This window comes from Nelumbo lutea, chromosome 2, assembly GCF_056320005.1.
Source record: "Nelumbo lutea isolate HS-2025 chromosome 2, American lotus-T2T, whole genome shotgun sequence".
NCBI lineage: Eukaryota > Viridiplantae > Streptophyta > Magnoliopsida > Proteales > Nelumbonaceae > Nelumbo > Nelumbo lutea.
This window is the reverse complement of record NC_142685.1, coordinates 49091837-49108776: the sequence shown is the minus strand read 5'-3', so window position 1 is coordinate 49108776 and position 16940 is coordinate 49091837. Positions and strand designations below refer to the sequence as shown.

General features: G+C 37.5%; 2 protein-coding genes across 2 annotated transcripts; one reads left to right on the top strand and one right to left on the bottom strand.

Annotated features, from left to right (window-relative positions):
- The first annotated feature begins 1891 nt into the window (after positions 1 to 1891).
- LOC148870519 (peroxidase RIP1-like) lies at positions 1892 to 3855 on the top strand. The gene is made up of 3 exons (XM_088969616.1): positions 1892 to 2181; positions 2729 to 2923; positions 3054 to 3855. The coding sequence occupies exons 1-3, from the start codon at positions 1972 to 1974 to the stop codon at positions 3606 to 3608; spliced, it is 960 nt and encodes a 319-aa protein (XP_088825742.1). The 5' UTR covers positions 1892 to 1971; the 3' UTR covers positions 3609 to 3855.
- A 437-nt stretch (positions 3856 to 4292) lies between these two features.
- LOC148870518 (cationic peroxidase 1-like) lies at positions 4293 to 7237 on the bottom strand. Its single transcript, XM_088967726.1, has 4 exons — positions 6904 to 7237; positions 5388 to 5579; positions 5057 to 5222; positions 4293 to 4876 (listed from the first exon to the last, which is right to left on the bottom strand). The coding sequence occupies exons 1-4, from the start codon at positions 7120 to 7122 to the stop codon at positions 4491 to 4493; spliced, it is 963 nt and encodes a 320-aa protein (XP_088823852.1). The 5' UTR covers positions 7123 to 7237; the 3' UTR covers positions 4293 to 4490.
- Between the last annotated feature and the right edge of the window lie 9703 nt (positions 7238 to 16940).

Sequence of the window (16940 nt, the reverse complement as noted above, 5' to 3'; positions counted from 1 at the left end):
GCGTCTTTGTGTGTGAAACACAAATCCAATGAACCAAAAGGAACCCTTTTCTCCACAGGAAAACAAGCTTCTGACCTTTAATCAATACATTGTTTAAGAGTAAGGCTATAAAAATATTCAAATAGAGCATGTAGTATTAATAGTGGAAAGAATATAAGATGTCTGCCATCAGTAGCAGGCTTTATTTCTTTTTAATTTCTTTCTTATTTTGGGTTTTCATGGCGCTGGCGCTACACACACAACTGGGGCCTGGGGGCTATCCCATTATTTAGTCTCTGCTACAACCGCCGGCCAGAGACCTTACCAAGTACCAACTGAGGCAGTTGGCACCATCTCCTAATAATCTATATAAAATATATTCTGGTTCTGGGTGCTCTGCTCTCTGTTAATGGAATGGAAGTAGCCAAGTAGGGGGGGTATCGGCCTGCTTCACAAGACGTGGCTCCTGATAAAACCTAGACATTGAAGTAGATAAAAGTGGTTTCGTGGAACGCCGGTACTCCAAAACACGATTTTGAAACTTGAAAGAGACAACTTAAAACTTTGTCAGACTACAATTTTCATATCACCAAACTGACCATGTAAATCTTGGATGACTCATTCTAGTTGACTTGGCCAGTAGGCCTAACTTGCTCAGTCTTTCTTTCCTTTTTTTTAAGCTTAGATTCCATAGTGCGAACAAGAAAGATCCTAACATCACTAATACTTTTTATTACCGAATATATTGTTATATGTCCTATTTTATTTAAAAAATAATAATATTGGAAAAGCGTGGGATTTGAGTAAAAATGAAATAAATCTAAGGGGTTGTTTGGTATCAGCTGAAGTTGATGAATTGAATGGATTATTGTTGAATAAAATAATTAAATTAAATAATAAAATAGTTCTATTATCAAATGGATCCTTAAGTAGCATATGGCTAGGCTGACCCAATTACCTAGGCTAGCATAAACTCGCCTGGCATTAGACTGGATCACCGGACCCATATATTGGTGGATCCTGATGATGAAAATATGAGGGGCGGATGAGAAGTTTTCTCCAGACTCACAAGGTTCAGTTAGAACATGTCTTCCCACTGGATTTGGCAATGCAAGGGACGCGTCCTGAAGCCTTACTTCACTAGATGAGGGGGTGGATTCGCCCATTTCTAACCAAACTTCCCCAGATGAATGCTTCTGAATTCTGATGATGATACCCATACCCACAAGACAGTAGAAAGTAGAAACAATCAAATCTAAAGAGAGGGTAAACGTAACTTCACTTGGTTTTTTTGTTGTTGTTGGTAGAAGCTTCGTTTAAGTGTTTAAACATTGAAATATTTCTGGCCGGTGAATGTTCTTATATTTATTTATTTATTCTCCTTTCAGATAAGTTTTTCCTTAACCTTCAAGGTTTTGACGGAGTAACAGCCCCATTTTTTTTTTTTTTGTGTTATATGCATGACACAGCCATCACTTTTCATGCATGTCTGTGGTGGGGCCAGCTATATGTATCTGGGGTCTTGGGAGGGGTAGCCCAGATATACACAGTCCTAACCTTTGGCTATTTTTCACATAAAAGTGCCTCACAGACTCGAATCCCAATTCTCATGCTTGCGAGATTTTACCATGACACCAAGTGAAAGATGGCCCCAGCTTAATACATATTGGTTGCACATCACCTTCAGCAAATGAGATCGAGCTCCATCTAGAGAGGTCAACGGAACAAAATCCTTGGAGTTTTAGACAAGGTCAATACAAAACCTAGATGGTGATCCATTTCATTGGTTTGAATTAGTAAATTATAGCTAGCTAGCATAAGTCAGATTGGTTGGAACTTGGAATGGATAAACGGAAGTAGGTATGATCGCTATCTGCCCTTTATATATATATAAAGAAAGAAACTCTTGCTCTTAATTGCTTATAAATATCATCCAAACATACTCAGCAACTTAGTTTCCTCCAGCTGGTGCTATATATCCAATTAACCGCCATGGCTGCTCCTCGCTCTCTCTTCATGTGCTTTGTGGTTCTTACAGCTATCATGCTCCCTTCACGTGCACAGCTGGTGCCTGATTTCTATGATCAAGTGTGTCCTCAGGCCTTACCAACCATCAAGACGATTGTTGAACAGGCTATTGAACGTGAGCCCCGCATGGGAGCATCTTTACTTCGTTTGCACTTTCATGACTGCTTTGTCAATGTAAGTTTATTATTCATGACTAGCTATTCAACATATCGCATCTCCAAACTCCAAATATGAAATTCAATAGCCTGTTCACCAGGTTTATTTTAGTTTTATTCGGGCCCAACTTTGAAATTCAATCATATAAAAACCTCATCTTAATTAGAACTAGTGGGCCTTTCAGTCCAGTTCTTTTGAGCCTTATTAATCTAGCCCAAATCTCACCGAGCCAGACCCATCCCTCCATTGAGACTTGAAACCACCACCTTCGTTTCTTCTTCTTCAATTTTAATTACTTTTTTTTCATAATTAATAATACAGTGGGCAACGCCTTATGGTAGTAGAAGAAAGTATTAATTTTACCAGCATACGATAGTAAGTGGTGTTATTTTGTATTCCAAATTCCCAACCACCGAATATCTAGTTTAGTTTGTTTCGACTGCATAAAATTAAAACATGTCTTAATTTTAATTAATTTAATAATTAGGGTTCCATGCATGGATCTATCATGAAAAATAACTTATTATTTATTTACTTTCGCATGGGCCTATGGTGGGACTCTCAGGGTTGTGATGGCTCGGTTCTTTTAGACGACACCCCTGACTTCATCGGAGAGAAGACAGCAAATCCCAACAACGATTCGATTAGGGGCTTTGAGGTAGTAGATGAAATCAAGGCAGCTGTTGACTCGGTTTGCTACGGCAATGTGGTCTCCTGTGCTGATATCTTGGCTGTCGCAGCTCGAGACTCTGTAGCTACGGTAATTAAGTGCATAAAAAATATACTATTAATGATCGATGTTCACGGCATTATCACAAAAAAAAAATATATCCAGAATTGAATTAAGTGAACTAATGTCTTGTTTATAATTTGGTTCCATCATGTTGTAGTTGGGAGGTCCATCATACCAAGTATTAGTGGGCAGAAGAGACTCAAGGACTGCCAGCAGAGACGACGCAAACAACAACATTCCAGCCCCTTTCCAAGACTTCCAGGATCTCCTCTCCAAATTCAACCAACAAGGCCTAAGCCTGGAGGACCTTGTTGTCCTCTCAGGCGGACACACCACTGGTCTTGCCCGCTGTTTCAGCTTCAGGGATCGGATCTACAACGACACCAACATAGACTCTGGTTTCGCAGGCTACCTGCGCACTATTTGTCCACAATCCGGAGGTGACGACGTCACCCAGCCACTTGACGATACAACAGCAGATTTCGATACCGTCTACTTCTCTAAATTACTGCAAACAAAAGGTCTTCTTCACTCGGATCAACAACTTTTTAAAGGTGATGGTAGCGCCAGTGACGGCTTGGTGAGGTACTACAGCAACAACCCACAAGCTTTCTGGGCTGACTTCGGCGTCGCTATGATCAAGATGGGGAATATAAAGCCTCTCACCGGAGCTGATGGTGAGATCCGGATGAATTGCAGGAAAAGGAACTAGGATCAATAATAAATATCGTCTTCTACAATTTTCTTGATCACTACTAGTAGTTAAAGCCATATATACGAATTAATAATTAGAAGAAGCCTCTCACAGCCGGAGCTCAATGCATGGGGCCATATTTTGTTGAAGACCCAAGATTCTGGACAGTCTGTAGACTTCTTACCTTTCGTGTAATCTTGTGTAGTGTGTACCTATATCCAACTCGTCTATGTTTTTTATATTAATTAATCCCTTTTCAGTATAATTATCGTAGAACAAAGGCTCGAGAGGATCTGATCAATTAAACTTAGTTCTCCATTAAAAAATAAAAATAAAAATAAATAAAACAACAATTATATTGTGCCTGCCTGCATGTAAGCTCTTAATTTGGTTTACAAGACATGAAACCTGTAAAGCAACAAAGATCGACTACCACTGAATGTATTTGATAGGCATAATTAAGGAACGACCTCGTTTTGTCCAGTTACGTTAAAATTATTGTTGGAATCGACTGAAGGAAACCGTTGTCTAGAACACTAGAACACCGACGGTCCAAATGGTTCAACGCGGTCTATATCGGTCCGATTTTTTAGATTACTGATTAGAGGATAATATTAACTATCTTCACCTCGCTCGTCCTGCCATTCTGTTGATCCAGAACATACAAATGCAAAATTGGGGCCAGCATAAACAACAGGATAATTGAGGCAACAGTGAACTTTGGATACAAATGCAAAGCAGCCTTTAAGATACATATAGCTACAAACCAGGAACGTCAACGTACATATATTTTTTTGATGAAGCCAAACGAGAGGAACATACTTAAAAAGATGGGAAAGCAACATAAAACATATATAGAAATAGGTAGCTTGGGTAGGGTAACCTGGAGGTTCTGATCAATTAATTGACCCTGCTGCAATTGGTCCGGATCTCTCCACTGGTGCCGGTTAGAGGACTAAGGTTCCCCATCTTGACCATGGCATTCGCAAAATCAGTGAGGAAAGTTGCAGCGTTGGTGCTGTAGGTTGTAACTAGAGAATCAGTAGAGCCATTGCTAAAGAGCTGTTGGTCCGAATGCAAGAGCCCTTTCATGTTGAGCAAATTGGTGAAATAAGCATTGTCGAAAACATTAGGAGTGGTGGTGTCAAGAGGAGAGAGATTGTCTCCACCGTCTGAACGTGGGCAATTTTCCTGCAAAGATGCTGCATATGTGGTGTTTATGTTGGTCTCATTGTAGATCCGATCCCGGAACACACTGCACCTGGCCTGCCCGATTGTGTGAGATCCTGATAATACAACAAAGAGTAAATATTAATGGTGATGAGGGATTTATTTTTCTTTCTTTTTTTTTTGTTTTGTTTTGGGGGTCCTCAATATTAATTCCAAAAAACCATATATAACGTCCTCGATCGATGGGTTTTACGTTTAATTATGAGAACATTAGAATTAGCTAGCTAGAAAGCAACCTGACAGAGCCGCCATTTCGCCAGCAGTGAATCCCTTGTTTGCAAAGGCAGTTATAAGGTCGGTGAGGTTGAGGGACGGGCTAGGGAGGTCAGTATTGGCACCAGTTAAGTTTGCCGTGGTCGAATCTCTTCTGCCTAGCTGCACCGTCCATGAAGCTCCACCCAACTGATCATGAAATATCCCAAATCCCTCATATATAAGAACAATGCTGGTTAAAACTTAAAAAGGAGCCGCTGGTAAAATTAAAGATTGATTATTTTGGAACCGTACAGAGATTCTGAAATTGAAGGATATACATCATCCATCGATAAAGCTTTAAGTTATGCTTACAGAAACGACGGAATCATGAGCAGCAACGGCAAGAATGTCGGCACAAGAAACGACACTAGGACATATGCTCTCCAATTGAGATTTAATGGAGTTGATCACCTCGAAACCTCTCACCGAATTATTATTAGGAAGAGCTGTCTGCTCCCCCGTGAAGGTTGCGTTGTCAACCAATAGAATAGATGCATCACACCCCTGTTCAATGTCATGACATGTAAGTCCTGTATAACATTTTACTGATTTTTATTTATTTTTTACAATTTGGAGAAAGAAAAAAGCTAGCTCGTAAAAGTAATATAACTATCGAGTTTATACAAGTACAACTCTATGGATAAATATCTTCATCCTACAAACTACAGGTTGGACCCATGAAATGAAGTCCGACTTTCTATTGTAGTAGTTGCCTAAAGTCGTCGCTCGTATACCAGATATTTCTCTTTTTGTTTTCTCCTTTTAGATATAGCTGTGGGCTAATAATTAATCTTACTGTTAGTAAACAACAATTAACACAATTCTTGGATACTCGCCATCACGCATGGTATGGCTCGTTGTTTATCAGTAAGTAGACATTTCCAATAAACATCAAACATATCATATATACGAGAAAGGGAGGCCTTAAATTAAGAAAATTGACACGTCTAGAATTTCGGGAGGAATAAGTGTCGGTTTGGGAGGGCTGAAGTTGAAGAGCAGTGGCTTCTGGCCTGGTCAAAAAAAAAATCTAGAGAGCCCAGATAAGCTCTCTCAATTATTTGAAGGGAGACACTTTAAATTAACTTTTCTGAAGAGGTTCAAAGCAGTCGAATCAGAATCTGGATTATTTGCTCCTTACACCAATCTACAGCACTTGCAGCTTCACATCGAAGATATCTTCCATATTATGATGTAGGAGATATTTACAGTGAATGTGAATGAGGAGCAAATCCAAATTCGTTGAATCAACTTTGCTGAATCTTCAACTCAGCCCACTCAAATGGTCCTTAAATCACGGAACAGAATATTTTTCAGAGCCGTCGCATCCTCATAGTAACAAAAATTTTTAATAATACAAACAAAACACTTTAAACACCTGATAGGCACACATCTCTACCAGGGGATTTTGGCAAAAAAAAAAAAAAAAACATATATATATATATATATAAATTGTGTAATCAGGGAGTTTTGCATTCGGTGGAATAACAGAGATATATAGATGTTAAAATAATGCAACAGCCATGTATAAATATATAGTATTGTAGACCAACAAGTCAAGTCAATTATTTGAGTTGGCAAGAGTTCTAGCTAGCTAAGATAAAACGGGTGATTTGATCTGGGTGGGGTGCTGAGATTAAACGATTGTCACATTGCCTGATAAATGCATGCATGGCTCTGGGTAGTCTGGAAGTATGGATGGTCGTGGTTCCAAGCCAGCTGCTAAGATGAGATGTATGTACATGACATGCGCATGCATATAATTAAGCTAAGATCGATGAATGGAAGTTAATGAAATGAAATGAAATAGCTAGAAAATTAAACTTGCATTAACAAAGCAGTCATGGAAATGAAGACGGAGCAAAGAGGCCCCCATACGGGCTTCAGCGGCCACAGCAGCGTCTACTGCTGTCTTGATGGTAGACAGGGCAGTGGGGCACGAAGTATCATAGAAGGTGGGCGATAGCAGCTGTGCAAAGCATACTTCAACCAGGATTAACAACATAGAGAAAGAGAGACTGATGATCAAGGAATAGGAAGAAGCCATAATGATCCAGCTGCGCTGGCCTGGCCCTGGCCGGACTTGGAGAAAGATGACTAGCTAAGCTAATTAAGGAGGAACAATAAAGATGAGCTCGCCTCGTGGCTTTGCTTACTTGTGGAGCTCCATCGTGGCCAGTCTACCTATTTATAATCGTGGTCATGGGAAAGATATCTTTCCTTTTTTTATTATTAATTAATTATATCTAATTTTATTTTATTTTCTGAGAAAATTAAAGGCCAAGGAAACAAGGTGGGTTTCTTTTACAGGCCTGTAAAACAGTTCACTCCATAAGAAATTGGCAATGGATAATTTGCAAACTTGTCCATCTTTCTCTCTCTAAACAGAGAGCACCACAAAGGCAAAATGTTAATTACCTTTTGTGCTTATATTGTTTTTTATGATTATATTTTCCTTTGTCCACGGGTGGGAAGCACCAAGTTCCGAAAAAACAGTGTCTCCTTTGTTTGTTTTTGTTTGGAAACGTTGATGTTAGGTAGGATGTTTTATGGAGCCACAACAATACTTCTATTTGGTATCAGTGTTTCATATCTATTTTCAACACTAGTACCCATTATATAAGTACAGGTCATTGTTACATCATGTTCTTATTGGTAGCAATGAACTCCAATTAAAAAACAAATGTTGAATTCGGCGTTGCTCCAAACCACGCCTTCTTGATTTTCTAGGCATGGCTTTCAACACCGTTTTTTATGGAAAAATGGTTCCAAACATACGTTTTCTAGAGCACTGATTTTTCCAATATGGCACTGTTGTGTCACTGCTTTCTGAAGCAACGACATTGATGCCAAATGGTGCTCCAAGCCATGCCTTGGAAATTGAGAAGGCATGATTTGGAACAATTCCGAATTTGGCGTTTTCTCAAATTGCAGCTCATTGCTGCCAATGAAGACGTGGTGTGGCAGTAACGTGGACTTCCTATAATGGGTACCAGTGCTGAAAACAAACATGAAGCACTGGTACCAAACAGAAAGTGTTGTTGCTCTAGGAAACGTCTTACCTAGCAACAATGTTTCCAAATAGGAAAAAAAAAGACATTGTTTTCTTAGAAAACGGTGCTTCCAACCCTTACATCAGCAGCACAATTTGAGAAAACAGTGTTGTATTTGTAGCATCAATGCCAAACGTATACTTAGTTGGTCGAATGTACCACTCAAGTCTAAAAAAATAAATGATAAAATCAAAATGCAATAGTTATTGTCATGAAACGAGACTTTGTTTTTAATCTTAATCAAATATACCAGAATGGTTTTACTTTCTCTACTACTTAGACTAAGGTGGCATTCAATAGTGTGTAAATATCGTGGATGTAACGGTTTTGGTCTTGTCCACGGTAAGATATGGTGTTCTGTTATGTGTGGATAGTCATTGTCCAAAAAATAGCATGGATAGGCATGGGCCACAACCCAATTTATCGCCTACGGTATTTTCTCATTGATGGTCCACACTATGTGTGGATAGTTTATGGGAAGGTTTCAGTGTAACACACATGCGTTACATTAGTCTAATTACTCTTATTTTATTTAATCTTTTAATAATTTTTAAATTTTAATTTTTTTAATTTTATCAATAAAATATTACTTTTTAATGTTAATTCTAGCACCAATTCGACGATTCTCCTTCTCAACTCTTTTTTCATTATTTAAATATTCTTTTTTTAATATTTTTATCAATAAATTAATATTTAACATATTAATTTCTTATTTTTTAATATTTAAAATAATATTTTTTAATTATTTAAAAAATATAATTGTTGTCTACATATTGATGCCTTTTTTTTCAATTTATTTACCATATAAAATAAAAAAGTTAGACATTTATGATCAACTATATAGATCTCTCATAAAATGTATATGAGATACATGGAATCAAAAAGTGTGGTGCGGACTAGTCCATACCACACCAATAGAATTCCATCGTGGGTGTGGCTGGTCTGGTTTGGTCCATACAATTTATCAACAGTTTAGAACAGTGTGAAATGTGGACTGGTCTCTACCACAGGGTGTGGTGTGGACTATTCCACACCCACCAATTTCTCATCCACACTACAGAACACCCCTAAATAACTAAAAGTTTAGTCTCCCTCTCTTAACAACTCTCTTTTGCAATGCCAACTACCATAGTAGTAGAAAGAAGAGATCGAATCCAATAAACTCGTCGATTTACGAGGAGCATGCACATCGCCCTTTTCAAATCTAACAATTCCATTAATGTTAAGTTCGATTCACGCTCTCGTTAAGTGAGTCAATCTGGTTTAACATTGGGAAGAGACAAAACCACCAATAAAAAGCCTTTTTTCTCCTCTCATCCGTTTGTATTCCCCTTCCCCCATTTTCATTTTCACCTAAGCCCTCCTAGCCTAAGAGCAAGAGACCACCGGCAGCGATTTCACCAAGCTTTGATGGCAAGGAGCCAACTGGCGATAAGAATAAGTCGAATCCCTTCTTCTCATTCTCTTTCCAACCCTATTATTCCTCTTTGTTAATATCTTCTTCCTCTCTCTTCTTCTAGCAACAAACCACCGGCGATGATTTCACTGTTCCATCGAACTCCAACGGCATGTAGTCAATCGGTAATAAACATTATTTCTTCTTCTTTTTCTTTCAACCCTGTTATTCATCTTTATTAATATGTTCTTCCTTTTCTTTTGGCAGGAGATCACCAGCAGTGATTTCATTGTTTCACCAAGCTCCGGTAGTGATTGCCTTCCAATTCGGATGGCATGTCACCTAGCAGGAGGTTGGTGCCATCAAGCTAGAAGAAACAATTGTGCCTTCGAGTTTTCACATGCTTTGTCGGGTATGACGAACCCAAACGATATTGAATGGAAAATGGAAAGAACCTGATTTCCATTGAAGGGGTACAAGTGTTTGTTGTTTATATGTTCCAGACGAAGAAATTGATGCCCTTGAAGTCATGGGAACATATGGAGATTTCATTGGAGCCTTTTTGGCAACTCTTCAACATTCTCTTCATGCATTACTTTGAAACTTGCCCAACTCTCCACTATCAAAGCAATATCTGATCTAGTGCACACTTGTGCATACATGAGGCTCCTTACTATAGACGTATAACTCTCTCAATGTCTTTCTTTTCATGTTAGGTTCATGGACAACTATTTATACTCAGCATGTCTCCTTTATTAACAAGCAATATACTTTGTGTGCAATTCTCTATACCAAACATCTACAAGATCTTGTTATAATGTGTGCCCTTGGGATAAATCAAGTGTCTTGTGGGCTTTTATCTCTATGGATATCAATGCCTAATATGTAGGTTGCTTCTCACATGTCTTTCATGTCAAACCATTCGGTAAGGAATCATTTAGTTTGATTAAGCAAACCAATATTCTGTTGGTTATGAGTGTGTCATCCACATATAACACTAACAAAATGTAGATACTCCCACTAAACTTAAAGTATATACACTAGTCAACAACGTTTTCCTTAAAGCCAAATGATGTTATAATACTATAAAATTTAAAACACCATTGACAAGAGGTCGGCTTCAAGCCATATATTAACTTATTTGGTTTTCAAACCAAATGTTCATTTCCCTTGGCTGTGAAACCCCACAGTTGATCCATGTATATCTTCTCTTCAAGATCCTCATTCAAAAAAAAAAAAAAAAGAATTGTTTTACATCTATCCGATGTAGTTCCATATCATAGTATGCCACTAAAGCCATTATGATTCATAGCGAATTCTTCTTTGAAACCAAATAGAAGGTTTCATTATAGTCCATTCTTTTCTCTATATTATACCCTTTTGCCACAAGTCTAACTTTGTACTCTTTGCTAGGGTTCCTTTTACTTTTGAATATCCACTTACACAAAATTTCTTTATTGTATACTAGCAATGATAAAAGTTCTTAGATTCCATTCGTGGCCATAGAATCTAGGTCATTCTTCATGTCTTATAACCAAAGCACAGAGTACATTCTTCATGGCTTATTGTAGAAGATCTGCTAAGAGCTACTAGTCCTTCAGGTTCAGTAATATCTTCTTAAACCTCAATAATAACTTTAACTTGATCATTTTCAGTGGTTTCACTGGGTGTTACTTCCCATGATTGGAGAGTCGTTGTTGTTCCATTTCTCATACTACAAAACATAATCCATACATACAACAACACTTGTCCCACTACTTAGTTGGGTTTCAAAAAACTCACTCCCACTTTCTTCATGATCGTCTATTAACTTAGCATGCATTCATGGCTTATATTATTCTTATAGTATTATTAGTATAGTAAAATTTGTATCCTTTTAAATTTTCTGCATATCCTATAAAATATCCACTATAGTTCTTGGTCTAATTTTTGCATTTATGGGTTGTATAAGCTTACTTCGACTTTACTTAGATTGGGTTCCTTTTCAACCCACAACTTAAAAGGTATTTTAGGAACTGATTTTGTTGGAACCGTGTTTAGTATCTATATTGCAAATAGTCATTGCCATGAACCGAATGGATTAACCAACAACCTAGATCGATCCTCCTTGAACTCAAGCTTTTTGCCTTGGAAAACTCACCAAGTGAATGCCAATAGACTTATTCGATCCCACTCTTTCTTTTTTCTCAAAAGAAATTGTTTTACTTTCTCTCTAGTACTTGACTAAATAGCTAGAATCTAGTCTCCCTCTCTCAACAACTTTCTCTTTTGCAATGGAAAGTACGATGGTGGTAGAAGGAATGGGGATTCTTTACACCAACAAGAGGAAGGGACCCTATCCATCATACTCTCTAGATGGTTCTCCCCATCAAGGAACCTCCTTAAGCAATAACCAATGAAAATCACAGACCTCACCTACTTTAGTTCAATCACTCCCAACTCTCTCTCTCTCTCAATTTAAAATTTAAATTGGAGTTAGAGAAGAATTAGGAAAACTGAGAGAGTCTAGGGCCTGCTATTTTAGACTCAACCAAATGGGAATCCTAATTATAAGGGACCCTCAATGACCACAAGATAGGGCCATGCATATTTATTGGTCCATGAGGGTCCCACTAACATAAATTTCTAGAAGTTATGGAGATAAAAGCTCCATATAGGATTTTTATTGCCAAGACATGAATAAGGTGAAGTGAAAAATGAAATACCTAGTTTGCAAGTATATTGACAGTATCTTTTTCCTTCTCAATTAAATCCACTACACTCATGTAACACAAAGAACCTTTTACTCTTCTATTCTAACAATAACCTCAGTGGAGAGATGTTGAAGGGTTTAAAGAAAATATTATATTAGGTTTTGTGATGAACATAACCCTATATGTCCAGTTTTATCACCAAGCTAGCCTTGTCTTAACTGGTCAGCTACATGAATCCTATTTTGTCATCAACGTTACATTCATTATTATATTATGAACCCTACTCTAGTTTGGGAAGAGTTCATTGAGTCAATGGAGAGGTTAAAATAATAATTATAGTGAGCCTGTGTGAATTCCTAGTATAACAGTTTTACGTGTGTGGTACCTAGAAAGAAGTTCAAAAGACAATAAGATTGCATAGGTTGTTCTGAAACTTCTTGCAACTGATCCAGTAGGTTATACTTATATAACATCAAATACAAGAATAGGGGTAAAGAAAAAGTACTTTCATTGTAACAGGATCCTTTCAAGAGAGATGATATAATGATGTTGCTGAGGCTCTATTTGGAAAGAGTACAAATAAAATATGTACTGTATAAATACATACAAAATAATATAAATTACAAGGCTTTACACTCTACAAATTTGTATTTATACTCCTTCCAAACTGAGCCTAAAGGACATGAGAGGGAACAAAGGAGGGGGAATATTTGAAGATGCTATTTTAAATTGAAACATGATTGAAGGGCTGACTGTATCTTTATGGCCTGATATCCCTTTGTATAGATTTTCTAGCAGGGTATGGCTTATATATCCCCCCCCCCCCTCCTGGGAAATATTTTTTTTTAAGTCATGCATTAATAAAATTTTGGTGGCCACTCCTCTCCATTGAGGGTAAAGTTTGGGGTTTAATAAAAAAGAGCCGACAATATCCTCTTTAAATCGATCATCTCCATGGGAATGGAAATGCAATAAGCCATTAGACACCCGGCCCCTACTTGGAGTTAGAGGCCTTCAAATAACAGAAGGATGATGTTTAACAATTTGTATGGTATGATCACGGGGTGACAAGGAGATACTAAGGGGGCGTTCTTTTTTCAGATTTTAAGAGGGAAAAAGTTGGTCAATGGGATTCTGGTTCCCATTAACTAAGAATCACATTTTCTTTTTTAAGATTTATGTGGAGACCAGGGAAAAGTTATTTTCCTGGGTAGGTAAGTGATACCCATCTCCTAGGTGGGTAAATAACTTTCCCACCTTTGGGGAAAGTTGCCAACACTTGAATGGGACAAAAATACCCCTTTTAATAATGGATTTTATGGATAAAATGGTCATTTTCTTAGTTATATGAGAAATAAAAGAACATGGATAAATGCACTTACCCGGGTAAGTATTTCCAAGAAAAAGCTTATTCAGGTAACTGCATTTACGTAGATAAATAACTTAACAAAAAATGAACGAGGCCTAAAAGATTGTTTCAAAGGATAGATGGAAAGAGACTCGAGAGCCAATCAACCAACCCACACCTTAATTAGTTAAATTAAATACCATGTACATGTTTCCAAAATTGTATTGTTACATCATAGAGCATGGACCTGCATTCATGCACTCGTTGTCTCAAGTCTTAATCGGATGATTAGATTGGCTCTAATTGGGCAACAAATTTATCATCTTCTTAAATTTGCAACTTAATTTAATTTCAAGAGATGAATGAATGTTGTTGATCTGGATTCATCAATTTCCACATGGGACTCACAGGCTTTTAGCGGCAGCCTAACTTTCCTAACCCCTCTCTCTCTCTTCTCTATTTCTCTACTATGTGTATGTTTCTATATGTTATGTGTCATGAATCATGGTCCCAGTAAAACTCATGGTAGCAGTGAGTATACTAAATGTGCAAATTTCAACTTGTAGGCCAGCTTTAGTATGATTGTCTGCTACGTAAAGTACAGTTTATCATCAATCATAATTCAAGGCTCTTTGATAAACAAAGTTACGTAGTTTTCGAATTTTCGGTGACACTTTGACTACACACACCCTTCATAACTTTATTATCAATATCAATCCTGGAAGTTACTTTGATTTACCTAGTTACCTTTATGCAATTAATTAAGCATCTTGAATTACTTGCTCAAGCATCGCGTTCAGCTTTCTTGATTTCTTAAGTTAAGACCATAAATTGTTTAATGAATTTTCTTTTATACATACACCTTTTTTTTTCATGGGTTTACCTATTGAGCTACTTTGCTTGTGTCAATATAAGTCGGGTTTGTTGCAGCTTAAGCTTGAACCCAGTCTGAATCGACTTGACTGATGACTATACCATAACCTGAAACTAAACCAAAGTACCAAACACACCATAACCCAACCCTAACATAACCTGATTTTGGGTTACGAAGCCCATCACAATAGCGGGAGCGGATTACCCGATTAAATCCACCCATTGATATTCCTATGCCCTATACCCAATTGTGGATTGGTGTCAAGAGAAGAAACCGTGTGTCCACTCTTCTATGAAAATGACTAGCTTATCTAACCAATAAACAAATTTGGAAAGATACACGCTAACGCTAAGTTAGTCCCTAAGATCAACAGATGAATCCCAGCTAGGGCTGTAATCTGGATCCGTTTATTCGAGTCCAAGTCCTAAATCCAACTCAATTAAGTAACTAAGTTTCATTTAAGTTCATATGCTCCAACCATTTATAATCAGGTTAACTTGGGTCCACCTGAATCATATCCAAAACTCTGATTCAGGGGTGAATTGGGCACACCCCATTTTCCGTAAGGAGGTTGGGGAATACACGCATACACCTAGGTGATGTTTGGCATCAGCATTGAAATTTCTGTTTGATTGATTGATTTTGTTGATTTTTAGGAAATCGGTCAAAAATCTATTTTTAAAATCAGCCCTTTTCATAGATCACCTTTTTTTTGTGATTTACTGATTTCTAGTTGATTCTGATTTTTTGAAAATGACATGGCACTTAAAATAACATTGAATAACAGCTGTAATACAAAAATAATTAGCCTTTGAGAATCAGTTCCTAACAGATTTAACGCCATTTTCTCAAAAATCAACTTATATGGCAGAAATTATACCAAATAACAAAATTTACCAATTTTTGAAAAATTAGCAAGGAGGAATCAGAATTGATGCCAAACATCCTCCTAGTTATTGGTCAAAAAGCGTATTGAAAAAGATAAAAACACTTCCTATATATATATATATATATATTAGAAAAGTTGGTTTATGTATTATAAGTTTATTGAGAATGGTTATAAATTGGAATTTCTAAGAATTAATTTTAACTTGTTAATAAATTACTTAACTTTAAATAGAGAAACTATGGTTTATCACATGGTTTTCAAAATCGGATTGGATTGGACGGTCGGACCGGAAAAACCAGGAACTGGTTATGTTTTCCTCCAAAACTGTTGATTTTGGTCAGTAAACCACTGAACTGGCCGGTTAATCGTTCGAACGATTTTGACCGTTTTTCAAATTTTTTTATTTCTTTTGTCAGAACGAGCCGATCGTTCGAACCAGTAACCAGATTCCTGACCGATTCAGTCACCGGTTCGATTTTAAAAACCATGATTTATCATATATAGAGCTAATTGGGCTGAAAAACCCATTTATAGTTCAGTTTATTAACTCATCTAAGTCCTTTTCTAGGCATATAGGGCCGGCTGCATGAATCCTGTTTCACCATTTTGTTTCCCATATCCTATTTCAGTTTGAATCTGATGGATAAGATTGTTCAAATTAAACTTTAAGAATCAACGGTTGATTCTACATATACTGGATATAATTCATTCCGTTTATGGGCCTAGCCCAGCTGTTCACCATGGCATCTAAAATACAGAAATCCATATCATGATGCACAGCAGCTGACTGTGGTCCTACAGACCGGCTTCGAATTAGGGTGAGAATGGTGACGAAATAGCCTCGAAGGGATTTGGATTTTTGTCTGTCAACTTCCAAAACCTAAATTTGATGACTAGCTCCTTTGGAGTCTGTCGGTTATGCCAACCAAGACCCTATTGGAACTTTCCGACCTCTCACCTGGATCTAACTGGAAGATGAACCAGATTTGGATTCACGGACATAATAATAAAGTAAACGTACTGGGTCTGAGTAAAAGACTCTAAGACGGGATTGGGCCCCCATAACTTGCTACCACTTCAACGTTTCAAGAAACAAATCACCCTTTAGTGGGTTTTAACTTAACTATTCATGCTGACTTTTGACTCAGTTGATTGGTAAGTAGAACCGTAAGATGTGGATACCAATGGTAGAGAAAATGTACAGGTAGGAAGGTATGGATTATGGAGGCACAAACCCAACTACCGGTCCTATGTCGATATAGACCTATAGCTACCCCAGATTTAGGCAAACACGGTAATAAACTAAAAATAAAAAATCTTCCAAAAGCAGAATAGTAGTCGAAGAAGGTGGACATGGGTCCACTGGAATTATGATGGGCCGTCCTTGCTACAGCTGATTCCAGCTCGATCCAAGCAGGAGAAAACCATGGATGCTCTCAAATCGATAGAGGAGGATAAAAAACATGAAAAACAAACCCGTGAAACCTAGCCTTATAAAAACGCATAGCAAATGGAACAAAAAAACAGTGATGGAGAAATAATGCAATTTGCATAAATGCATCCCAAGATAGGCCAGTCTATGAATGCGAGACCCATGACCTAACCAAGTGAA